Source organism: Alexandromys fortis, unplaced genomic scaffold, assembly GCF_014885135.2.
Source record: "Alexandromys fortis isolate MF-2015 unplaced genomic scaffold, M_Fortis_MF-2015_v1.1 scaffold_57, whole genome shotgun sequence".
NCBI lineage: Eukaryota > Metazoa > Chordata > Mammalia > Rodentia > Cricetidae > Alexandromys > Alexandromys fortis.
In genome coordinates, this window is record NW_026067941.1 from 7062530 (window position 1) to 7088849 (window position 26320).

General features: G+C 42.1%; 1 protein-coding gene across 7 annotated transcripts in view; it reads left to right on the forward strand.

Annotated features, from left to right (window-relative positions):
* Positions 1 to 21054, forward strand: part of Ubn2 (ubinuclein 2) — an 80202-nt gene extending 59148 nt beyond the window's left edge. For 6 of the 7 annotated variants that reach the window (XM_050147920.1, XM_050147923.1, XM_050147922.1 and 3 more), the window contains one exon: positions 723 to 10370. In XM_050147920.1, coding sequence (XP_050003877.1) covers positions 723 to 772 — 50 coding nt within the window. In that variant the 3' untranslated portion in view covers positions 773 to 10370. Of the gene's footprint in view, positions 1 to 722; positions 10371 to 20694 lie in introns of those variants that run through there. The other variant, XM_050147925.1, reaches the window with a different exon arrangement.
* The last annotated feature ends 5266 nt before the right edge of the window (positions 21055 to 26320 follow it).

Here is a 26320-nt window from a genome sequence, read left to right on the forward strand (position 1 = left end):
TCAGGCCTGGCTTGTCATTGAGTCTTTCTTTTCCTTACTAGGGTTCTGCACTTATGGAGACTTTCTATTCTGTTGGCCCTCTGGGTCAATGGGTCCTACTCTTGCCTGGGTAACCCCTTTTTCTCTCCTACCAGTTATTTTAGAACTATTTGGCTGAGGATCACATGGAGTGGGTCCATATTTTCTGTAAACAGTGAAGGACAGTAGCATTAGTAGATATGGAAACTAAGCTGCCCAGCCCCAGCAGCAGTCTCACATCCTGTACCTCAAGGCTAGGACCTACACAGAGACATAGCTGGACTTTCTTTACTACCAATGTGATATGTTCACAATGCTTGGGAATTACCAAATGTCATGTTATTATGGCAAATGACTTCAATTTCACTTACAAGAAAATAAAATTGACCTAGGCTTCCAAAGAAATCAAAAGATGTGGTAGGTCCCTTGAAGGTGGGCATTGTGTGATCTGGTTTCTCTGTAATCCAGCATTGGACATGGTTATGAGGTAAATAAATGGTAAACACCTGCTGGAATAGTTTTTATATAGTTTTCAGTCACTGAGTTTCCACATTGTATGTGTAATCAACTTCTATAATGCCATCATCATGTGAGATAAAGGTTATCTTTTTAGAAATGTAATTCACGATAAACTGATTCTTCTGCTTTTCCTTTTTTTCTTTTTTACAATATGCCAAACCATATCATTTTGTTTATTTTCTCAGATGGAGGCCAAAGCAAAGGGGACACTAAGTTACCACGGAAATCTCAGTGACTTCCCAGCAATCAAGAGAGGAATCATTTGACTGGCTGATGGGACCTACCTGATGGGAAAGTCTTATGTGGTCACAGGGCTGCTGTTTCTGTCGATGTTTACATTCTTGTCCCAAGCACTGTGGTGAGGAGGAAAAGGAAAGAAAATGTTACTTGAGCAAAGCCAGGTGCAGGAGGAAGAAGTGCTTTTGTGGAAAGTTAGTGACCTTTGGTCTCTTAAAGTTCCCATAGTAACTTTAAAAGAGACTCAGCTGTCAAACCCACAGAAGTATCAATTTGATTTTTTTTTTTACCCTGGGGGGAGAAAGAAGGAAGTTGAGAGGATTTGGGTAAATGGCCATCCATCCTGGGGGTTGGATCTGAACACTCTACATATAAGTGCATAATAAAAGCAACTAAAAAGTAGAATTAACCCAGTTTGAGGAGAATCAGTCATGTCTATGTAGTGGACAGATTTGCTACAGTCAGTTGCATGATGCTCTCCAGACAGTAGCCCAAGCGTACTGTATCCTCAAATGTCCTGAGCAAACTTGAATCTTTTCCAGTATGTAGCAGTTCACAGTGTAAGTCAGTAGACTGAAAATGCTTCAGCAAAGTTGCTGTAGCACAGTGATATATATTACTATATCTTCTAGATTTTTAAAGTAAGGAAAGTGAGCCTGTTGCTCTTAACAGACAAAATGTAAACCCTTTTTGTGAAAGGGTCTATTTCATCCTCCTTCCAGAGTAGGTACCGAACTCCTCTGTGCAGCTGACTGTCGTCCGGTCTGGACTGGTTAGTATTTATTTCTACTGCTGATGCGCAGAAGTGAGTGCTCACATTTTCTCTTGATTCGTGGGGTCTTTGCTGTTGGGCTGCTGCTTTGCTGCTCATCTCCTTTGTAGCCTGGCAAGAACTGCAGACGCCCAGTGCCCTCACTGCACAGTGCTCTTTACTAGTGGTGCTTTAGGTGACTAGAGCTGCTGATATAAACAGTGTGCACAGCATCTGTTTCTTTGTGGGCCAGCTAAATAGCATATACATAATAGTACACTGTTTTAAAGGGACGAATCCCAGTAAGAGTACTGATGTGCACAAGGGATCACCTTTTATTCCTATCACAGTGAAACTTTATGCCCTATATCCAGTGCAGTAAAAATGTTTCAAGCATTTGGAATCTTAAAGTTTTACTAGAATTTACTCAGAATGCTGATATTCAAGTAAACCTACAGATAATTAAGATTCTTTAATTCTGGTTTCTGTATGTGAATAGAGACAATGAAGGGTGTAAAGGGGAAAACATACAATTCTATTTGGAAACTTTTATTTTTGCCTCAATTACATTGTGGTGTCCCCTGAATTTTAAACTTCTGAGTATTTTCAAACTAAGAGTAGCTCTAAGTGATGTAACTTTAGTATATATATGATGACAGACTAGCCTGGTAATAACAAGGTTGCTTTTATATTCTCATTACATGTTACCATGTACGATTAAGTTTATACAGATTGAGTGTTTACCAGGCCCAATTTTCCTTTAATAAGCAGAAGTCCCAAGAAGCATCTAGGACTATAATAACCAACCACAGATCTACTCGGAATTTTAATGCCTATAATTTGACTTAAGTCACATTGGCATGCTTCATAGCCAAAAGTCGATGAATAAATAATTTAAAACTTTAGTTCCAAGAACTTGTTACACTAAGGGAAAATGATTGTTCAGAAGAACCATTGAAGCTTGGTGTGCTGCCCAGTGCTTGTAATCCCAATACTCAGGAGGCTGAGGCAGGAGGATCTCAGGTTTGAGGCCAGCCTGGAGTATATGTCAGTGAGTCCCAGGCTAATCTGGGCTAACAATGAGACCCTGTCTCAAAAAAGAAAAGAAAAAGAAAAGAAATCATTGGTATAATTTCTTGACTATAGTAATTTAGTTTATCAGTAAAACAAATACAGATGCTACATGAACCCAGTAGATATTTTGGAAAGATACAGGGACGTTGAAGAGAGCTTTGACTTGAACTTAGCATGCTAAGTTTCATTCGAAAGGTCTCTTAGAGGAACTTGCTCAGCTCTTGGCTTACTATAGTACCGGGTGACTTCTTTTCAGACATGCCTGCTAATACTGCCTGGGCTGCTGTGCTGGGAGTGTGCTTAGGGAGAAGTCAGTGCGTTTAGTCTCTTCCTGCTGATACCTGTGTGTTTGTGTGTTTACATAGACACACCCATTCATATAAATCAAATGCTATTAAAAGTCAATAATGATAATTGTAGTTTCTTAAATCCATCACTTCTGAACCATACTATATGAAGGCTCTGATGGTTCTTTACCATCATTAGAAAACAAGATTAGTAATTCTTTTTCCTGTGTCTTTTTATAAAATTCCCTGAAGCCCTGGGCTCTAAGAAGATGTAAAGTATATTCTGTTCCTGTCAGTCTTGATTCCCTAAGGACTGCTGGGAGATCCCTACTTCAGCAACCCTCTCGTGTTATACAGATAAATCAGAGTCCTTTCTACATGTAAATACATTTCTTTCTATATCATAACATTGAAAATGGTCTCCATACTTTATGGTTACCTGTCTTTACAGTTTTTATTACTAAAAACGAGCATATAAGTTGGTTATTTTTTAACAGAGACTTGCGACTCATACTGTATTTTTGCACTTAAAGTCAAATTATGTTATTTTTAAAATGGTGAATAACTGGAGAGGATATCTGTAGAGCAATGTGTATCGCTAAAGAGCATTAGCAAGATCCAAATGCAGAGGTAAATCAGCACACTTAACCCACTCATGGGGTACTTGATTCAGGAAGATTAAGCTATTTGTTTCCAACTGTCTTATATTTGAAATTGCCTTCACTGATGTATAAGCTGTTACTGTACATACAAGGTGATCCTCAGTATTCACAAGCAATAACAGTCAGCAGAGCTGTCCTCGGACAGCAGTGCTGAACCTCAGTTGGAGACTGTTTGGGAGCAAAGTGTCAAGCTCATTGAGAGCCTCCAAAATAAATGTAAGCAATAATTTCTATTTAAGTTAAATTATAATTCTTCTCATGCTTCTGAGAACAGAGTGGGAAATCATGATTTTAAAACAATCTGGAGAAAAGATTTGGGGGGAAAGAAGCCAAGTTTTAATCCATAGTAAGAAAGTCCTTATACTTTGAAGAAATCAGGAAGATTTAATTAGCACATTCTTTCATGCCCACCACCCCTTTGATGGATGTTATTAGCCCAAATTATATTGTTTTGTGTCATAGATGCTGAATAAGGCTTATTTGGGTCCCAACACTGGGGGAAGAACCGGGCATATACCCGTTTGAAAACTGTGGGTTTGACACCTGCTTGGAAACAGCTTATTGGAACTGATCTTAACCCAGGATATTTTTTCCCAAAGCAGATCTAAATTGTTTACTATGCAGAGATGGAAAGGGCAGGCACTCCTATTCTCTCTCCTCCAGATGCCCTCTCCCACAACCCTTTCCACCTCTACTTGGCTCAAGACTTTCTGAAATGAAAATTCTACTGTTATTGCAACTGCCATTGGTTATAAGAACTCTGTCCTTTGGGATTGTCTCTAGAACTTATCTGTCCTACTTGCTGCTACATTTGGAAATGAATTTGCCTGTGTTGGTTGACTTTAACTTCTCTGTTTGTAGGAGATTTTGTCATGTGCTTTGCTCCCAGTGTAGAACTAGGGTACTTTATTTTAGGAGTGGACTACAAAAGCACACTGGTCCTTGTATTATTATTATCTAGGTTTTGAATTTGTTTCCTTTGTTGGATTTTGTTTTGTTTAATTTTTCAAATTGAAAATAGAAGAATGACAAAAGTCTATACTGCAGGCCAAACTTGAGAACTGTCCTGTGCTTCAGCACGAGTACTTCTGCTGACCTGATGTTCTCTGAAGGGGCACTTTGACTTTTAGTTGTACATGTGTGACTTTTTGTTTTTGCTTTGGGGGTGCTTTTGGTTTTGTAAAAACAAAGCAGAAAAAAAGTACAGTAGTAGATAGATGATCACAAACATGTTATGCAATTTTATTTTATAAAGTTTTAAGGGAAAAGTTTAACTCCTTGTAAATAATTTCTTATCTCTGGTAAAAATGCTTATATACTCTAAACCATGCTCAGTTCAGGCCTTTGTCTTTGTTAAGTGCCTTTTATTTCTTTGTTTTTCTCCCCTCTTTTGAAACTTTTCAGACACCCTCAAATACATACTGATAAAGTCAAGGGATTCAGGAGAAAGAATTCCAGACTTGCCAAGATTATATCATGTTAAGATAATACTCTTCCTTCTGCTTTGTATGTGTGGACACAAGTTCGAGATGCACAGTGTGTGTCTAAAACCAGGAACAGCTGTTCGTGGCAATCTTTCTAAGCACTGCCCTTTCGACATTGCAGAACTTCTGCCCTGTTTGTTCCATTGGTTTGAGTTGATTCAGATGGGCAGATTGGGAAGTAGTCTTTGCACATGATGCTGGCTTCCCCTTCTGAATATCTGTAGAAGTTAATAAATGTGTGTGTGTGTATGATAATATATATATAGCATATATGTGTTGGTTATTGCAAGCATAATAAACTCGGTGGACTCGTTGACTTTTTCTGGATGTAATCCACTTCTCTCTACCCTTCAAATTTGGCAGACGTAGTGTGTAAGAGCATCTTGTGGGCCAATCAGAGATGGTGCCCTATGCAGACAAACACATGGGTGGCTAGAGCTAGAACCATGCAGTGGTATCTGAATACACTTTGAAGGAAGTTAGCACTCATGTCAATATTAAAAGGTGTTTTCTTCTGGAAAATGCTCTTTAAGAAATTATGTAGCTGAATACCTTTTAAAACTTCAGTAAGATTAGAATTTAGATAGTGAAAAAACTAATCTCTTTATTTTCCAGATGATTAGATCTTGATCTGATTTCGTGATTATTTAAATATCTTTCTTGAGCAAAATAACATAACTTCCAGAATCTAAGATTTATTTATTTATTTTAGATGTGACATGTTGGAAAAGACTAAATTGAACCAATTCTCTATAAACAGTACAAATATATCTACAAAGTACCCCATGTAAGTAAAATTTTAATTGGAAAAGGAGACTTGTGGCTAAAAAAAAGAAGCTCCTGTTAGCAGAGCTGTTGTCTGGCAGCTAGGATCAGTAGTGAGTGTTAACTCCTAAACAACTAGGGGGATGTCATTTAACCTTTGTGCCTCAGATTACCCATGAGACAATTGGGTATAATAATAATTGCCTACCTCCCAGGGATATCAGAGACTTTACTATTTCAAAAATATTTTGAGTTTTTCTAGAACATCCTATATAATTAATAGTATTATCTTGCTGCAGAGGTTGAAAAGCAAATGTTTTCCTTAAAATGGATATAAAGAGCACCCTATGGTCTTTATGTTTAAAAAAATCATTGGAATTTTAATTTAGATGCATATTTCATATTTAAACATACCATATTTATAGTGTGGTAGAATTCCTAGTTTCAGGTTAAATCAAAGGGGATGACACCAAGTTTCTTAACTACCAATTGATTGTTTTAAGCTTTTATGATATTATTACCTTGTGTGATATTTAAGATAGTCTGGTTTACAGATAAATGATCCTGGCAGGTTATAGCTCCCTCCTCCACCTTCTGAATTTACTTGTAGTACCTGCTTGGTGGTGGAAACTAACTAAGGTTTTGCGTTTCTAACAGTAAATCAGACCCTACACACTGCTCCTGTTTCTGTAGGTTTATCCAGCTTTGCCGTGGGGGAGGGAGCTATGTGTACTTTTAACTTTGCAGTTCATGCTTCTTCAGCCCATAAGCAAGTCGGAGCCATCAGCTGCTCAGATTGTAGGAAAATGGGAGAAAGAAGACAGGATTTATTTCCTACCAGGAACAGAGGTAGGGATGGTCAGAGTAGAAGGAAACATGATTTCCCTCCCTCCCGGGAGGAGATTAAGATCATTTTATCTCACCTTCTATTAGTGCATACTAAGTAATAATACATAAAACGTTTCTCTTTAAAACAAAGGAATAAATGGATGCTGCAGTTTTTGCTGGGGCTAAATAGTGTGTGAGAGAGAGTGAGTGTGAGGGAGTTTAAATTACAGCAGAGAGACCCAGGTGTTGTGTTGAGGAACAGTTACAGCTCAAGCGAGTTAGGAGAAAGCACTGGGCCTACCTAAGCAGCCAGCACATCTGGGCTGACCCCAGAACTGGCTTGGACCTGGTCAGTCTCTAAGTCCTAGGTGTTTGTTATTGTTTTTCTAAAGTCCCTTTTGGCATTTTTATTGATTTTTTTCTCCTCCAGATAAGGCCTTAGTTCATAACCTTTAAGTATCAACTATGCAGATAAACATACTCTTTATTTTCTGCATTTCCTTCTTGTTCCTTCAATGAAAAATGTTAAGATTTCAACCCAAAGTAATAAGGTTTAGGGGGTTTGTCAAATGTGTGTATGTTTCCTCTGGGGAAGAATAACAGCAGTCTAAAATAGATGCATTGTCTGTGTTCATCTGTCCTAAAATGTGAACTTTACATAAAAAGCTAGCTGAAGACCCTTTTACCTGTGCAGACCTGGAGTTAGTGTCGTGGAGCATGTTTGTGCTTTTATGAAGTCACCCAGTGTGTTGCTGAGAAGTTTAGTGTTTGGTTGACAGAGCTGAAAATGATGTTGATTGAAAAGAGCTTCAGATATTAATGTTGAGTTCTGTGTTTCTTTTGGTCTTTATTCTTGCCTTTGGTGTTGAGCTCTTAAGTTAGCCACTTGTTCCACTATAGTATAAGTTGCTTGTGGTTAGATCTAGGGGGAAAGGCAGATTGTTTCCACATCCTCTTGCCCGCCACTTTTCTGTCTTGCTCTTCATGCTCCAACACAAAGATAGTATAAGTGGATAGTTTGCATCTTAGCAGAGGGCACAAGCATAGGTTATCTTGAGTTTAGTGGAAATGCCTTCAACAACCTGATGCTAAATGACACTTTTCTCATGCACACTCTTAAGTACCATTTGCTTTAAGGTGTTTATTTGTGATCTCCTTGTGTTGTGATGATTCTGCTTCTCTGTGTTTCCTATGTATTTCCATTTCATAGCAGTTGGTATGCAGACTTTGTGTACTTTACCACTGCTATCCAAACTGGTCAGGAACACATTTTGAAGTCTCAGTAGTACAATTAAGGTTCTGTATATAGTCCAGAACTTGGAGATTACTGATGGTTGGAATATTTTCCTCTTCTCATTTATATTAAAAAAAAATAGATCTCCTAGGCTGAGGGTGTAGCTCAGTGGTAGAGCTCTTGTCCAGCATTTGCAAAGCCTGGAGGTCCAGGTCCATAATAACAATAAATAGGTCTCATTTTTACATAATACCAGTACCTTTCAAGTTTCATCAGAGGAAATACAGTCTTCATCAGGGCTCATAACAGCCTGCCTTATTTCCATGCCTCCCCTAGAACAGAGCTCCTTTGCTAAGGTCTATCTGAGCCAAGCCGACCTTTAAATCCTTAGTCCCAGTTTTAAGTTCCTTGGAAAACTATCATTTGCCCCCGCGTTGCTACAGTTACATAATTCTGGTTTACCGTGAGTCTGACTGGTGAGTGCTTGGTGGTAGAGCGCTGACTGATGTCAGATAAAATGGCTTCCCTGAGGGAGTGTGAAAGTCAGTGGCTCCTTCTGTCTTCAAAGTACATTTAGGAATCAACAACTAAGAGAAGCCATTGTCTGCCTGTGTGACAACTTGTATTTTCTGTACTTAGAGCCATAGACTTTCCTCCTTTCTTGCTTACCTCTACTGTTTGCAGAAACATTATGCCCTGTCAGAAAATTGTTTTTTCTCCCACACTGGCAAAATTACCAAGGATTTGCCCAGTTTTAGCTAGAAACATAAAAAGGGAAATAAATTTTTGTCAGTTGACAAAAGTATTTCTTTTAAATAGAAAGTAGAGCTAACTTTGGAACAGCTTTCTTGATGTTTCAGCTCTGCCTTCATAATAGATTATATATACCTTTTTGACATGTGATCAGCAAGGGCCTTCTCCCACACAGCCTCCTCTAATTCATAGTTAGCACCAGAGAAGAGAGCCAAGCTTTGCAGTGACCTGTTATCAACTGAAATTGAAGAACTCTCTTATTCTAGAAAATATTGGAGTACTAAACCATTCTTGGAGGAGAGCCTCCCCAAGCTTTCTCTTGTTAAACAGTATCAAACTTTAAGGAAAGGAAAAGAAATCTCTATCTGGTGAAAATTTTGTGCTCCAAATAATGAAATAAAGTATAACCAAGGTGGCTAAGAGTCGGGTGTTTTCTCTCTTTGCTTGTGAGCAAGGTTTATTTATGAATGCAAGAACTACCATGGGATTGCAGACCTATTTGCTATAACTGGAAAACAAGAGTCTGAATTTTAGTCTGCTGAAACACACATTTCCAACCCTCGTTAAAATTTAGAAAGGGGAGACTTTTCTTTAGTAGCAGAAGGAAAAACAGTTATTTATTCCTGAATGTCCACTCTGCAGAGCTGCTCCCACCAGGGAAACAGTCCCTCCCCTTTCGGCAGCTCCACCCTGCACAGATGCTATCTTGTTTGCAAGCTGTCTCCCACAAAGGAGCCTGAGGAGTCCATGGTCCTTTAGGGGAGATGCCCCAATTACTGTGTTGCATCTACTCTTAGGAAGGTGGTTTTTTGCTAACTTGAAGGATTATATGCTGTATTTCAAATAAGTGTGTGACTTAATACTTTGAGACTTTTTTTTCCTCTAAAAACTGGACCTGAACACAAGCTTTGAGTTGGTATTTGTAATAATCTCAGGACCTGAAAGATTGTAGCATTTAGTGTGTCTTAAAAATTATGTACTGTACCAGCCATGGAGTTTTGTAAATATACCTGTCTCCCTTTTTTTGTATTATTTTAGTAAATAAATAAATAAATTTAATAAAAGGGGATGGTGATGACATGTATGTGTGTCTGTATGTGTGAGTGTGCGTGCATAAGGCTCTTTTAAGATAAATTGGTGCTTGTTGAATTTCTAGTTAAGCTCAGCAGGAATATGGACAAACTGCTGCTGCTGACCCTGCACTGAGCAAGGAGGATGTCCTTCATCCTGCCTTTCCAGTGGTCTGTCTGCGCAGTACTAGTAAATGGGAAGTAATTAGAATCTAAGCTCTTCTCCACAGCCGTCTTGGTGTTGCGATCTTGATCTAGTTCCGGCACCCTTTAAACTTGGGTACGAAAGTTTCCACCCTTCCCTGATTCCTGGTTTTAGAACTCAACTTTTCTAAGAAAAAAAAAAGGGCAGGTTTAAAAAAAAAACAACAGCAACAAAAGAATCACACATTTCATAAGACCCCTGATGAATTTGGGACATGCGAGAACATTCCTAAATGTGAACTTGCCGGCTTGGCCCATGATACACTCCTTCAGTGCAGGGACTCTTGTATATCTTACTTTGCAGCAGCCCTGTTCATATTCCAAGTGTAACTAGCAAACCCATTTTGAAATAAGAGCCTTATTTGATTCAGAATAGATGTTTCCTGTCTATCCTTTGTGACAGGACCTTTTACATGAGTGGGGTTTTTTCCTTTTGTATATGTTATATGTTTATTGTATTAAATAAAGAGGACTGTAAATATTACTCCCGTGTCTCTAGTTTTACTACGCTAATTTGGGTTTAAATGCTCCACCGTCAGCAGGGGTTGAGACTCTCTATTATACTGTACCTGGGCACCATGGGCAATGGAAGGGCACAGCTTGCTCATTGTGTTCCTAAACAGTTTGCAATCACTTGACAGTATACAGTTGTCAAGAATTATTCAAACTTTGTGTACAAATATGTGCTCCCTTGCCAATGGACATTTGAGTTCTGTTTTAGAGCAATGGGAAGACTCCGAGGAGTAGAGAAAGCTTTAGGTGGACCTCCAAGGACAGGTCAGGAATTGGTAGTCAGGAAGAAGGGGCAAATAGATGTGCTGGGAGATGTCCATTTGGGTAGCTGAGGAGGGCAGATGGGAGAGTCCTTCCTGTAGGCAACAGTATGGTGTGTGTTGAATGATATGTAACAACGCATAGGAAAAATAGACAGGGACATAGACCCCCCCCCCCAATAAGAATAGTGGTTTGAATGCTTGTTTTCATTTTTGGTTTCTTGAAGATGAAAAGGACTTCTAAGAATTTCAAATAGCACCAGCGACTTTTAAGTACCAATTAGCTGTGTCTGTTCTTGCCTGTTAATCCTGTTAGCCTCGGAAGCACTTCTTAAAGCCTCCCCGGACCTCCAAAATACCTGAGTTAGTAATTAGGCATGCCAGGTGGTTGTGGCTGGCAACACTCGGGAGGCAGGTAGGTGGATCTCTTGAGTGTAAGTGCAGCCTGGTCTGCAAAGCAAGTTCTAGAACAGCCAGGATTGTTACACAGAAAACCCTGTCTCGGGGGGAAAAATTGACATAATTACTCAATGACGTCATCTTTTGTCAGTGTATAACTTTGATGTATTAAAGGCACCATTGCATATTATTCTAGGAGTTTATTTTTGCTTGCGTATGTGTGTCCACTTGTGGGTATATGAGTGTGCATGTAAGTGCCCATGAAGGCCAAAAGAGTGTTGTATCCTCTGTAGCTGAAGTTATAGGCAATTGTGGGCCATGTGATGTAGATGCTGCGAGTTGAATTTGGGTCCTCTGGAAGAGGAATGAATGTGCTCTTAGGCACTGAGCCATCTCTCTGGGCCCCTACAGATGCCATTGTCATCAGTCAAGGTATTTAAAAGATCTGTTAGTGGGTCAGCGAGGTGGCTCAGTGAGTAAAGATGCCTGCTGCCAAGCCTAATAGCTCGAGTGTGATCCTTCGCCCACATGATGGAAGGTGAGAACCAACCTCCTGAAAGTTATCCTCTGACCTTTACATATTCATGCATTCCCACACACTCAACTCTCTAAATAAAATGTGCTTTAAAAAAATCCATTGTTGGGCTGGAGAGATGGCTCAGTGGTTAAGAGCACAGACTGCTCTTCCAGAGGTCCTGAGTTCAATTCTCAGCAACCACATGGTGGCTCACAACCATCTGTAATGAGATCTGGTGCCCTCTTCTGTTGCGCAGGCATACATGGAGGCAGAATGTTGTAAAAATAAATGAATAAATAAATAAATCTTTAAAAAAAATCCATTGTTGGTTTGACATACTGTCTTCCACAAAGCAATAAATAAGTAATAGCTTTGCTATTATTTGTATGCACTCCTTTTTTTTTTGGCATGGTTTCTCTTTGTGGCCTACACTAGCCTTGAACTTGCCATCGGCCTACCTCAAACTTCTTAATGCTAGGTTACAGCTGTGTACTATTGTTTCTGGCATAACCTTGTTTCATCATTTATTCTGTATATAAAAATGAAACTCAGAAAACTTTTTGAAGAAAGTCATCCAAAGAACTAAAGGGTTTCGAAATAAGCTAATAGTTTAGAGAGCAAGAAATAAGTGGGTTAGACCAATTCTGTCATGTGGACCTGAATGGAGACCAGGTGGAGACATAGAAGGAAGTATTACTAGACTGGAAAAATAAGTGTGTTAGGGTAAGCTTCTAACACCAACAGAGAATTAAAGATGCTGAGTTTGGGACCATCCTGGTCTACATCTATAGTTTCAGGCCAGCCTGAACTATATAGTGTGACCCTGACTCAAAAGGAAGAAAAACTATGCGGGTTTTATCTTACAACATGGAAGCAACAAAATGGAAAGCGACTTAGGAAAGGGTCAAGATGGAGTTTCAAGTCAGATTTAACAAATTGTCGACGAAGGTACTTTGCTTTACATATTCCAGGGGTAAGTGTGTAGAGATTTGTGTCTATGTTTCTAGCGTTACAACAACAGTGTAAGAATACAGTCTAACATGGTAAGACTGGCTGTATAAATCAGATTAACACTTCATAGCATGGTTTTTTGGTTTGGTTTGGTTTGGTTTTGATATCAAAAAGGGTAAGAGTAGTAGGGGAAACCCTGTGTTTTCCCAAGTACAATGAAAGTTGCCTCTTGTCTAGGTGTGTGTGTGTGTGTGTATTATGTAATATATATATATGTATGTTTTGTCATCTCAAAAACTTGTGTGTCATTCACATGTGCCTTGACGTAGCTTGTCCTTTTCTGTGTGTTTACCGCTCTTGTGTCCTAGCATGTGTGCCTTCACTGCCTCCCCACTAAAGTTTTTACTGGCAGGGTGGCATATGTGAAGGAGAACAAGTTGTCGCTAGACAGACGGGTTCACATGGCTCCACTAGGAAACTCTGGCTGAAGATGTGTTCTCCCTGCCCCGCCGTGAGAATAGTGGGTTAGACGTGGAGAGCACCTAGCCGAGTGCCTAGTACATACTAATGGCAGCTACTGCAGTCATTCTGTCTGCTTCTCAGCGCATGCTTCCTCTTTCCCGTCCCTCCGAAACAAGTGTAATAACCTTACAAAAATCTTGATCACTGCTTAGCACCCAGGTATGGAAGAAACCCAGCTAAAATGCTTTTATGGCAGGTGTCAGAAACTCCTAACTTAGAAAGAGAGGGGAATCTTGTGTAGCTGAGCAGACTTTCAGAAGCCACCTGGTGCAGGTGAAGCTTTATCTAGTGGTCACTAAAGTCCACCTCTTCACAGGTAGCCTGCTTTCTGCTGGCCTCTGACCTTTCTTCATAGCCCGCTGGCTACTGCAGTTCCAAACTATATGTAAGCATTTATGGCTTATAATGTGTCGGTCCAAAAGCATTCTCTTCCCTGATTATGCACTCTGTCCTGCCGTCCTTTCATCCCTCACCCCGTACTGCCCCATCGTATAAGCATGTTCCCTTATGCATGCATCTTGGTAAGTAGCATTGCTTTGCGCGCACACAGACTTAATGTATACAATTGATACTATGCTATAAATGTCTCCTTTTATGTTGGGTTAGTCTGCATTGTTCTGTGTACTCCTGTGCTTCTGAGGTCTGTTGCATCGTTTTTCCTGAGTGTGTATCCTAAACTACTCATTCCCTAGAGGCGGATACCCTAGTTCGCCCTTAATTCAACTTATTACCTCAGCAAAACAAAACAACAGCAAAAGCTGTAGGTTGTCTCTCTTTCTGGGAATTGCTCATCTTTGCCTGCTGGTCAGTTGTACGTTCTGTCTTCATTGTAGACACTATTCTCTTGTCAGTCTTAGATGTCATATTTTATTTGTTCCCTGTCTTTTAGCTTCGTGTATGGCGTCCTTTACTGAACAGAAATCCTTGGTTTTTAATAGTCGAATTTAGCAAGTATTGCAGCTCACACTCAGGAGGCCAAAGCAGGAGAATTATGAGTTTGAGACCAGCCTAAGCTACATAATTAAACCTGGTCACAAAGGATGGGGCTGGGGTTGAGTGAGAATATTTAGGTGTTTTCAGGGGTTGCTTTTAACATGCTTCCTATTCTAGACCACAAATTTTCTCCTTGAAGATAACGCTTACCTTTATTTTCTCTTCTGCCACTCATCTATCTGTTTTGTTTACTAACACATTTCCTGCAGACCACCTAGTAATCCTCCCCCATCAGTGTGTAGTGCCAGTTTTGTCCTCTGTCCAGTTCTCATGTACAGAAGGGCTTGGTACGTCTGCACCAGCGCCATACTGCTTGCCATTCCTGGGGACTTAAAGCATGCTTTCCGTTGAGTCCCCAGTTGTCCACAGCCCACCTGGGTTGAGTAAGCCAATTGTGATTTTTTTTTTCTTGTCTGTTTTGTTTTTTGAGACGAGGTTTCTCTGTGTCACAGCCCTAGCTGGAACTAGCTCTTGTAGACCAGACTGGCTTTGAACTCACAGAGATCCGCCTGCCTCTGCCTCCTGAGTGCTGGGATTAAAGGTGTGCACCACCACTGCCCAGCTGGATTTTTATTGTCATATAAATTTCACATTGTGTGGGGCTGGAGAAGTCGCTTGGTAGTTAGGAACACCTCTTCATGCAGCTGGACCCACATGGCAGCTAACAACCATACATAAGTCTGGCTCCAGGGTATCCAATGCTTCTTACCTTGGTGGGCACTAGGCATGCACATGGTACACAGACATACATGGAAGCAAAACCTTACTTGCATGAAAGTGTAGAAATCTTATATTTTTAAAAAATTTCACATTGTGCTTGGTATGGGTAGCACATTCCTTTAATCCCAGCACTCTAGTGACAGAGGCAGGTGGATCTCTGTGAGTTCAAAGTCAGCCTGATCTAAATATCAAGTTTCAAGATAGAGGTATACAGTATGAGACCCTCTCCAAAATAAAAGGAAAAAAAATCACATTGCATTAAAAAAATTAAACTGAATGGGGTAGAGAGTTGACTTAGGAGTTAAGAGCACTGGCTTCTCCTCCAGACGACCTGGGTGAGATTTTCAACACGCACTTGACAGTTCGTTACCATCTGTAACTCCAGTCCTGGGGGATCCAGTGTCCTCTGGCCTCCTTGGGGAACAGGCACATATATGGTGCACAAATAAACATGCAGGCACATTTTTTTAAATTAAACTCTCCTTAGTTACTTTTCTGTTGCTATGAAGAGACACTATGACCAAGGCAACTTTTTTTTTTGTTTGTTTGTTTTTTTTGTTTTGTTTTTCGAGACAGGGTTTCTCTGTGGCTTTGGAGCCTGTCCTGGAACTAGCTCTGTAGACCAGGCTGGTCTCGAACTCACAGAGATCCGCCTGCCTCTGCCTCCTGAGTGCTGGGATTAAAGGCGTCACCATCGCCCGGCCCAAGGCAACTTTTAAAGCATTTAATTGGGGACTTTCTTGAAGTTTCAGAGGCTTAGTCTATGTCATCATGGCAGGGAGCATGGCAGCAAACAAGCAGACATGACACTGGAGCAGTAGCTGAGAGCTCACATCTGATCCACAGGCATAAGGCAGAGAGAGAGAACTGGGCCTGGTGTTGATTTTTAAAGCCTCAAAGCCCACCCCAAGTGACACCTTCAACAAGACCACCTCCTACTCTTTCCCAAAATGGTTTTGCCAACAAGGGACCTAGCATTGAAATATATGACCCTATGGAGGCCATTCTCATTCAAACTACTACAAAGTTGGAATTTTTACTTAGATAGAATTAAATTTATAAAGTGGTTTAAGAATAGAATACAGGCCAAGTCTTCTTTAATTCCAGCACTCGGGAGGCAGAGACTGGCAGATCTTTGTGAGTTCAAGGCCAACCTGGTCTAGAGACTGAGTTCCAGGACAGGCCCCAGAGCTACACAGAGAAACCCTGTCTTGAAAAACAAAACAATAGAATACAAATTTCTTTGTGGTATATTGATATGTTCATTTTTTCAGATGGTTTTTGCCTTCTGTGCTCTACGCTTTTCTCTGTAAAGGTCTTACATATTGTAGTTTAACTTATTGATAGTATAGTTTGTGAAAATATCCTAGTCTCTATTATTTGATTTTTGTTACTTGTGTTAAAGAATGTTATTAGTTGAACATGGTTTTACACTTTTGTAACCCTAGCTCTCAAAAGCTGAGCCAGAAGGATCTTGAGTTTGAGATCAACCTTGTCCACACAGACTCTGTCAAATGTCAAAGCAGGAGCTGAAGGGGGTAGTTAGGTAGAGAAAATAGGGAAGGAAGGAAGTCATATTAGTAGGGGGCTGGAGAGATGGCTCAGTGCTTAAGATCACTTGTTGCTCTTCCGGAGGACCCAGGTCTAATTACCAGCACCCACATGGCAACTCATAACCATCTGCAACTTTCAGGATATTCCACGCCCTCTCCTGGTTTCCCTGGGCACCAGGCAGGCACATGCTATACAGACATGAATGCAGGCAAAACCCACGTACACTTAAAATAAAAATTAAAGTCCTTTGATTATTTTTGTTTTTAAAGTATTAGAGTTGAGGGTGGCAGGATAGAATTCTTCTAATGGAAATAATCCTAGGAAAGATAAGGAGAAAGAGTTGTAATGCATGGGATTTAAAATAGAGCTCCTGACTGAGCTCTGCTGTCTTCTCAAGCCCCTGACTGCTGAGACTGCAGACTGCCTCGCCAGTTTACTACTGATTCCTGTCCATACTGCACTGTCTTCTTCCCGCCCTCATCTTTCTTCCTCCTCTGAATGCCGCAAGTGTGCCGCGAGGCTCCTTTCCTTTCTCCTGGTCCTCTGCTTTCCCCTTTTCTTTTTCATTTTCTTTCTTTCTTTTTTGCTGTGCTAGAAATAGGGCCCAGATACCACTGAGCTGACACGCCAGCGCTTGCCACGTGTCACTCCTTTTTCTCACTCTCCCTCACTGCTGTTGCGGCAGGATCTGGCCTTGAATAGAAAGTTCTTCTGTTTCAGTTTCCTGAGTGATGGATTACAGGATTGCACCACCACACCCAAATGCCCACTAATTTTTCAAATTTTATGATATACCCGGCACTTTTGCTACACATTTTTAATTTTGATGGTGGTAGTATTGGGGATTGAACCCAGAGTCTCACACATAGGACGCATGAACTCAACGCATGAGCTGTATCCTGTCATTAAACTGCCATACTCTAGTATTCCTGTTATTGTCCAGTGAAATCTAACCAAACCGAACTGGGGTTCTGTGGGTTGAGTGCAGGGGCTGGAACGCAGCAAGCACTGTGCCGCTGAGCTGCAGCTTTTGCCCCAGTGACGACCACCTATCAACACAGTGATGCTTTGTTTCCTCATCTAGGTCTGGGACTTTGGTTCTTGGAACCTTAGACAGGATGGCCATCATGACTTTATTAAGTGTGGGGCTTATTCTGGTTTTAGTTGTGTTTTATGAGATGGGCTCAGGCTGGCCTGGAACTCAGCCACCTTCACCTCCCAGTCCAGGGATTACAGACGTGTTGGAGTACCATCTCGCCCAGCTTGCAGTTTTGATGTATACTATTTATGAAATAAAGTTGCTTGGGAGTGTAGATCATATGCACACACAAACTGAATTATTTCAAGTATGTTTTCTAATGTTTACATAAAGCAACACACAGAAAATCCTTAGACATGCACTCACAGTTCCCTTTATCTGTACCATGCTTTATATATTCGCAGTTTTCTCATTTGGCTTATGCACGTCATCTTTTCGCTTTTGTTCAATCTTGTCATTCCTCCCTACTCATGTTTCAAAGAACTCTGAATGTCACTGGCTACATGCTCATTGTGGTTGTATTTTTAAAAGTATTTATGTGTATGAGTGCTTTTCCTGATTGTATACACGTGCAGCACATACATGCAGTAGCTACTCATGGAAGCCAGAAGACACCGTATGCCCTGAAGCTGGACCTACAGTAGGCATGAGCCCTGCAAACTGCTCACGTCCTCTGCAGAACCACACGTGCTCTTAACTGATGAGCCACCTCTCTGGCCCCTAGTTTTCATTGCTTTAGTGATATCTAACCTATCCTCACAGGTATAAAATGGCATCTCCTTACTCAGGTTTTACCTTTCCCTTTTGTGTGCCTGTTAAGTAGTATATTGAGGGTATTTCAGGAAAGTTTCCAGATGGGCTTTTTATGGACTAAACTTTCTAAGTCTAGTGTTTAAACACAGTTGAGCTGTAATTGTTATTTTTCATTTCTCACTGAAAAGTGTAATTTTGTTGCTTTTCTTCCCTTTCTGGGGCTTCTGTTCAGAAAATAATGTCATTCTAATGCTTTGTTTTGGTGCTCTCAAATTTCACTGGTTTGTGTCCAATTTAGTTTGGTTGGTTGGTTTTTGGCTTCTGTAGCTTTGGAGCCTGTCCTGGTTCTTGCTCCACAAACTCACAGAGATCTGCCTGCTTCTGCCTCCCAAGCGATGGGATTAAAGGCATGTGCCACCAACACCCTGCTTCCTCTGGGTTTTTTTTTGTTTGTTTGTTGTTATTTTTTTGTTTTGTTTGGTGCTTCAAGACCTTTGAGTTGGTGATTTTTATTGAACTTGAGATGTAGCTGAGACTGACTTTCTCTTACCTCTGTATTCACCATCTTAGTGCTAGGGTCACAGAGGTCACAGGTTTGTACCACCACACCAGGTTTTACACCTCTGAAGGTCAAACAGCAGGCCAGCGTCTGCTAGGCAAACACTCCCAACTGAGCTGCATCCCAGCCCATTTACCCATTTCTAATCTGATTTGTTCCCCTTGGGTTTATCTAGTGGCCTGCTCACTTATTTTCTCATTGTGACTGTCCTCTTAAATTAACTGGTATTTTAACCCATGTTTCTGTGTTTCTCTGGGTTTATCTGGTGGTCTGCTGGAAGAGATGAGGCCAAGGTCCTGAGACGACAGACTAGCAAGTCAGTTGGGAGTACTAGCTCTGTCCCAGAGCAAAGCACAGGCCCCAGTTCAAACAGTAATCAAACCAAGAGTCTGATTTCTGCTTACTCTTCTCAGAAGCTTGTTTACAGTGTGCTATGTCCTCCTACACAGATCTCTACACTTTAGAATGTAAGCTATGATTTCTTTGAGTCCCAGATTTAAGGTGTTTTTTGGTCTTTTGTTTGGTTTGGTTTTTCAAGACAGAGTTTCTCTGTAGCTTTGGAGCCTATCCTGGAACTAGCTCTTGTCGACCAAGCTGGCCTCGAACTCACAGGGATCCCCCTGCCTCTGCCTCCTAAATGCTGGGATTAAAGGCATGCGCTACCACCTGCCCAGCTTGGCTTTGTTTTGTTTTGTTTTGAATTTTATGTGCATTGATGTTTTGCCATGGGTTTTGGGTCCCCTGGAACTAGAGGTACAGACAGTTGTGAGCTGCCATGTGGGTGCTGGGAATTGAACCCAGGTCCTCTGGAAGAGCAGCCAGTGCTCTTAACCACAGAGGCATCTCTCCAGCCCCAAAGTATGTTATTTTTTTAAAAAAAGAATATCTGAGTTTTGATCCTACTTCATGTTCTGGCTTTGGGGGAGCCTAGCCAGTTTGGATGTCCACCTTCCTAGACCAGGATGGAGCAGGGAGGACTTTGGACTTTCCACAGGGCAGGGAACCCTGACTGCCCCTCAGACTGGAGAGGGAGGGGGAGAGGAGGGGGGGGAGGGGGAGAGGGGGGGGGGGGGGGGAAAAGGGAGACGGGGAGGGAAATGGGAGGCGGGGAGGAGGCGGAAATCTTTTTTTTTTTAATAAAAAATTATATTTAAAAAAAAAAGAATATCTGAGTTTGCATCTTCCAGGCTTTAGGGACATTACTAACCTAAGACCACTCCAAACTAAGTTTTTAGCTCAGGATTTCAGTACCACATGGAGTGGATCTTAATGTATATGCATGGTATGTGCAAGGTTAAAAACTTGTGGGAGGGTCCCTACCCTGTCACTCACCCAGAGTTTCAAGTGACAGAAAAATCCTAGAAAAAAAGCCAAAGATGATCAGTTTCTGTTGGTTTTTGTTTGTTTGTTTTTGTTTCATTATTTTCATTCCCAGCCCTGCATTCTGTAGGAATCTATGGCCTGACCTCCTGCTGTGCCAGACTGAGGCTTTGTTCCCAGAGGCAAGTTCAAGTGCACAGTCTAGCCCTCCTTCTCCCCTCAGTGTAGACTGCCAGGAAATGCTGCAGCAGGGTCTCTTGCCTGTCCCTCCTCCAGCCTCTGTGTTCTGGCCTTCTTTTCATTTGTTTCGGCTGAATCAGGCTTCAGAAAAGTGGTTTAATTTTTGTTGTTGTTGTTGTTGTTGTTTGGGTGGTTTTGGTTTTTCAAGACAGGGTTTCTCTGTGTAGTTCTGGCTGCCCTGGAACTCACTCTGTAGACCAGGCTGGCTTCGAACTCACAGAGATCCGCCTGTCTGCCTCCCAAGTGCTGAGATTAAAAGTGTGCACCACCACTGCCCAGCTAGAAAAGTGGGTTTTATGTTAAAGTTTTCACAAATACTTAAAGATGTTCTATATTGACAGAAATCTTTGCACAGCTAATTGTATAAAATGTGAAACCTATACATCCTCTGTATTTTTTTATTGAAATGCCCAGGTAAGAATACAATATAAAAATAGTTAATAGTTCTGTTTAACTATCTCCACACAGCCCAGTTCATAAGGCAAACTGTTATGTGACACCTCTGGTCCGTCTGATAACGTGCTTCAAGAACAGGCGTTCATAAGGAAGAGAGATTAACCATGGTAACTTCACTTACTAAGATGGGGACTTCTGTGTCACTTTCACCAGAGACCCCAAAGGCTGAGAACAAAGCAATAGGTGTCCTTCCGAGTTCTGAGGGGAGGAGGAGCTGGATGACGCATGCAGCCGTTAGCTCTGTCCGGAAGGACCACTAGCGTCTACCTCTGGGCTGCCCCGTGGATCAGGAGAGGATTCTCTGGCAGCAGCTCCTCTTCACTTGAAACCCAGTGAGGGACCTTCAAGAGACTTGACAATGCGACCAGCACACCTTCTAGAGTTTGAGGGATTTGAGATTGGTATCAGACGCGGTCCTAAAAGTCTCCAGATGAACAGTCGGGGCCAGCGCCTGCAGAAGACAGCTGCTCGTGGAATCATTGGCATTATCAGAGTCTCCATGTGCCTCAGCTGAGGAAGGGAGGCCAATTTGACCGTTTTCAAGAAGAAATTCATATGAGAACCTGGATCCAGTTCCCAGTACTGCTGGGGTGTGGGTGGGGGGAGGAGTCCAGCCAAAGGGAGGACTCAGAGGGATGGGATGGCCCAATAGAAGGGAGAATTGCTAGAAAATGAAGGTCTGGGGCAAAAACCCAAGCGTGCAACTAGCGAGGGCCCCCCACAGAGGCTAGAGACTGGAGAAGTTTTTGCAAACCCATGAAAAAATGCTACAAGAAAAGAAGCAACGTTCTCAATCTGTCGCTAGAAATGGCGCTCACCCGGTGTCCATCTCTAATGACCAAGGGAGACCTGGCCTCTGCGTCCTGTGGGGAACAAAGCACGCTGACCCACGGCCCTTCTGCCACACACCTCCCAGCCAGCACAGCAGAGTTTTCAGTGACAATGACAGTTCGTGTTTTGATTTGACAATGTCTGAGACTGATACCTAGAAAAAGAGATTTTAAATAATGATAAGAATAAGAAAGAAATGACAAAACCTGTGTGCTACCCAGAAGAGCTGAATTTCATCCAGGTGTAGAAAAGAATATACGGATGCAGCAGCCTTGTGGGAGGGGGGAGCCCTGCTGAGAACCGAAGGGTGCTCTCCGCTGGTCCTGAGCCTGAGCTGCTTCAGCAGGAAGCCGTATCAGCAGACCAGCTCGGTGTGTTCAGAACTCCTGCCTGCAGTGCAGCCTGGGGCACCCCTGCAGGCGAAGGGAAACATCCAGTTAGGTTTGGTGTTACAGTGTGGTACAGACTGAATCTTTCCAGAACCAAAGATGGTCTGGCATGTCCAGAGGAGCTGTGTGAACCACCTCCAGTTCATAGCAGGAGAGGACGGAATCCCCTTGGAGGTTCCTGTGGCTGAGGGGAAAGAATAACTTGTCCCTGCTTGCACTTAGTATGTCCAGCTTGCTAGTTGGTCGTCACATTTTCTTCTGATTATAATGTCCTGCAATTTGGACGCTACAGGATGCCATCAACAGAATGGATTTGGTTAAAAGACCTTGACTGGGCATGATGGCATTCGCCTGTAACATGGAGGCTAAGGCAGGAGAATCCTTAAGTTTGAGGTCAGTCTGGCGTACAAAGTGAGTTCCAGGCCAGCGTATCTGAAAATAACATTAATTAGAATTAGGACCTTTAAGTAATAGGATGCAAATAGGCACGAGCCTCTCCTCTAGAGCTGGCAGTGTACAAATGACACGGCTGTTTTGACATCGACTGCTCTCCACTCACCCTCAGTGGCAGAGGCTGTTGGGGATGCTGCAGTGTAGTTCTGTGCTTTGGGTACCAGCTTTCATTCCCATGTCCTTACAGGTTCCCCTGCATACCATAGAAACTAAAGTAGAGACTGGGGAGATGGCTCAGCTCTTAAGAACACTGACTGCTCTTCCAGGGGACCTGAGTTCAATTCCCATCACCCACATGACAGCTCACAACTGTAACTACAGGATCCAATGTCCTTACTGAGACATACATACAGGCAAAACACCAATAAAATAAAAATAAAATTTTAAAAAAGAGCCCAACAGTATAGAAACTCCATTTACCAAGCTTTCTGCCTTCCCGGTTCTAGCTGCAATTTCTTCCAGTGCACTCAAGCAAAGCCTCAGGTAAGAGGAAAAACTGGTGTCACTGGCTACTCAGTGCAAGTTGGGACTGTGATAGGCTTAGCGTTCCCTGTTAGCCTCCAAGCCATCTGTCTGACCTGTTTCCCATAACTTGGGCCACAGAGATCAACCACAGAGGAATCCTTGCACTCTTCTGCTCCAGGTGACAGAAACAACCATGCTCCTGTACTCTGGAACCCTGTGTGGCTGCAACCTGCCCCCCCCAACCCTAACCCTGCAGCCCTTGGGGCCCTACACTCAGCTCCTCCCAGCTGTGGAGCCCTGCAGAGTGGCTCCTTATTTTCTCACTGAACCTTGACTGATCCAGCTACCTAGCTGATACACAGAAAGAAATGTACTTTGTGAGTCTTTAAGTTAAAGGTGATTTTTTTAAAGCTATAAGAGATGCTGACATTTAAAAGAAATATGCTATGAAGAGAACTTGACAATGGATGTTTAGAAATGTTTATCACTACGTGACTTTGTTGTCCAAAATAATGTGCTAGAGAATGACTTTTCAAAATACCGAACATACTGAAATGAATTACATTGTTTTCAATAAAACAATCTTTACTGCGCGAAATTAGGAGTTTTTACTGTTGCTAAATAAAAGTATTTTCTAAATATTGTTTACTTTTTGAAGTAGCCCTCATTTCTGCTTTGTGAATGCTTTAAAATAGCCGTACTATGTTGGTTCAGTACTTACTACATGTCTGTAATTTAAAACTACAAGCATGTGTAGACAGGTAGCCAGTCACTGCCAGGGTTGGACACAGTAAGGATGGGCCTACAATGGCCTAGTTCCCTAGTTTCAGGGCATCAGAAGCTGATAGTCCAGAACCCTATTATATAGAGCTGGATGGAGAACGTGGGTGAGAGCTCTCCATGGTGATGGTAAGTAGGGAGGCCTCTACTGAAAAGTACCAACAGCCTCGTCTACTATCAACTTCCTCACCTCCAGCTCAGTAAAGACTTTGGAAGAAGAAGCAAACAGTAAGGGCTACAACTGTGAGACTATCTCTTCCAGTAATTTCAGAAGCTGCACCCATACAGCCTCACTAACATGAGCTGAACAAGGAGAAGAGAAACATACTGGAGTGGATGGGGTGGGGGGCAACCATGAGGCCTCAACACTATACAGAGTAACCAAGGAAAGCTCAGGGTGAGACACATAGTCTTCCCCGCGGAAAAGCACACCAATTGGTTATCCCATACAAAACGGTATTGGATAACTGAAAACATACAAGTAACATTATACAGACTAAGCAGGTTGAATTTAGGAACATACACATACACACACCAATAATGAAAAAAAGAGGCCATGAATTTGAAAGCACTAGGAGGGGTTTGTGGGAGGTTTTGGAGGGAAGAAAGGGAAAGAAAATGTGGTGTGATTATAAAAACCTCAAAAGAAAAACAATTCAAAGAAGTATGGGCATTGTCTTTCACATACACGCACAGCTGAAAACACCAGGTAGGGTCTGTCACACCGGGGCTGGCTGTGCTCAACATCGCATTGTCAATAAAGACCCCGAACACCTTGCAAAGCCCCAGATCCTAACAACCCCAGCTTCATCACCACAGCGGAAGTCGTCACTGGAAGGTTTAACATGTTTGACTGGAGCAGAAGCTTGGTGAGTAGAGCTGGGTAACACAAAGTATTGCTTGTGTTTATTTCCTTAGCACCTACAAAAAGGAACAGGACCCATAGCCGGTGCTTAATAAAATTCATCAAATAAAATAGCTGCGGGGGCTGGAGAGATGGCTCAGAGGTTAAGAGCACTGGCTGCTCTTCCAGAGGTCCTGAGTTCAATTCCCAGCAACCACATGGTGGCTCACAACCATCTGTACTGAGATCTGGCGCCCTCCTCTGGCGTGCGGGCATACATCGAGGCAGAATGTTGTATACATAATAAATAAATCTTTGAAAAAAAGAAAAAATAAAATTAAAATAGCTGCTATCTCATCCCCGCCCCACCCAAGATGTGAGCACAATGACCCAAGTCAGTGCAGCTGACAGCTCCCATCAAGGCTGTGACTTTAGGATCAGGACTCAATTGAAAGAATGCCTCTCCATAAGACTGGCCTGAAGTGTATTTTCTTGACGGATGATTGATGGGGAGGGTCCAGTTCGCTATAGGTGGTGCCACCCCTGGGCTGGTGGTGCTAGATTGTATAAGAAAGCAGGCTAGGGGCTGGAGAGATGGTTCAACCACATGGTGGCTCACAACCATCTGTAATGAGATCTGGTGCCCTCTTCTGGCGTGCGGGCATACATTGAGCCAGAATGTTGTATACATAATAAATAAATCTTAAAAAAAAAAAAAAAAAGAAAAGAAAAGAAAGCAGGCTATTAAAATGCTAGGCTAAGGTTTAGCTATCACACTTGGCTATTTACTATTAACATGATGAAGTAGAGCCCTTTGAGAAGACGACTAGACATGTATAAATGTAACATTGATAGGCTAATAAAGGTGATTGAATCTAAAAAATAAAAAAAGGAAAGAAAGAAGGCTGAGCAAGCCATGGTTTTGGCTAGAGTTCCTGCCTCTAGGTTCCTGCCTCCAGTTCCTGTCCTAACTTCCCTGGATGATGGACTACAACCTATAAGATGAAATAAACCCTTTCCTCCCCAGAATGATTTTGGTTATGGTGTTTTATCACCACAGTAGAAACCCTAGTTAAGACAGCCAGTGCCCTGTGTCAGCACTGAAAACTGCAATGACTATGCCTAGGATGTTTTAACTGAACTAGATCCACAGTAGGTCATCAGGTTATTGGATGTGTAGCTTCTGAGCTTGATTTAAGTATTATCAGAAACTTCTGGCTGGGTGTGGTACCTTGCACAGGTAATCCCAGCACCTGTAAGACTGAAGCAAAGCTATGCAAAGGTGGCACTCACCTTTAATCCCAGCACTCAGGAGGCAGAGGCAGGCGGATCTCTGTGAGTTCCAGGTCAGCCTGATCTACAAGAGCTAGTTCCAGGACAGGCACTAAAGCTACAGAGGAACCCTGTCTCGAAGATCCATGTCTGATGTCAAAACACTCCAGTTCTCCAACTCCTCTCAGCTTTGTTGACTGTCACACACTTCTTTCTCTTGGGCTGGTTCCACCCCCTGTTAGCAGTGCTCCTTAGCAAGTATCCCATGACTCTGGAATCTCTATCATCATGGGTTGTCCAGGGTAATCCAGGCTTCAACTTCACAGCTTCACACAATGGCCTTTCTACTAGGCCTCCAGGGACACCTGTGACGTGCGTGGCCTCAGTGGCTTTGTTCCATAACTCCACTCCTTTCTTCTGTCCTTAACTCTAAAGCCAGAGCCACATAGCTGAAGCTGCCAAGTTCCACTGCTTGTTGGGACTGGAACATGGCCCCTCATTCAGTTCCATCTTCGCTAGCTTTCTGTCTTTTACTGCCTAAATGGCTACCCTGTAACTTGCTCTGTAGACCAGGCTAGACTCAAACTCAGAGATCTGCCGGCCT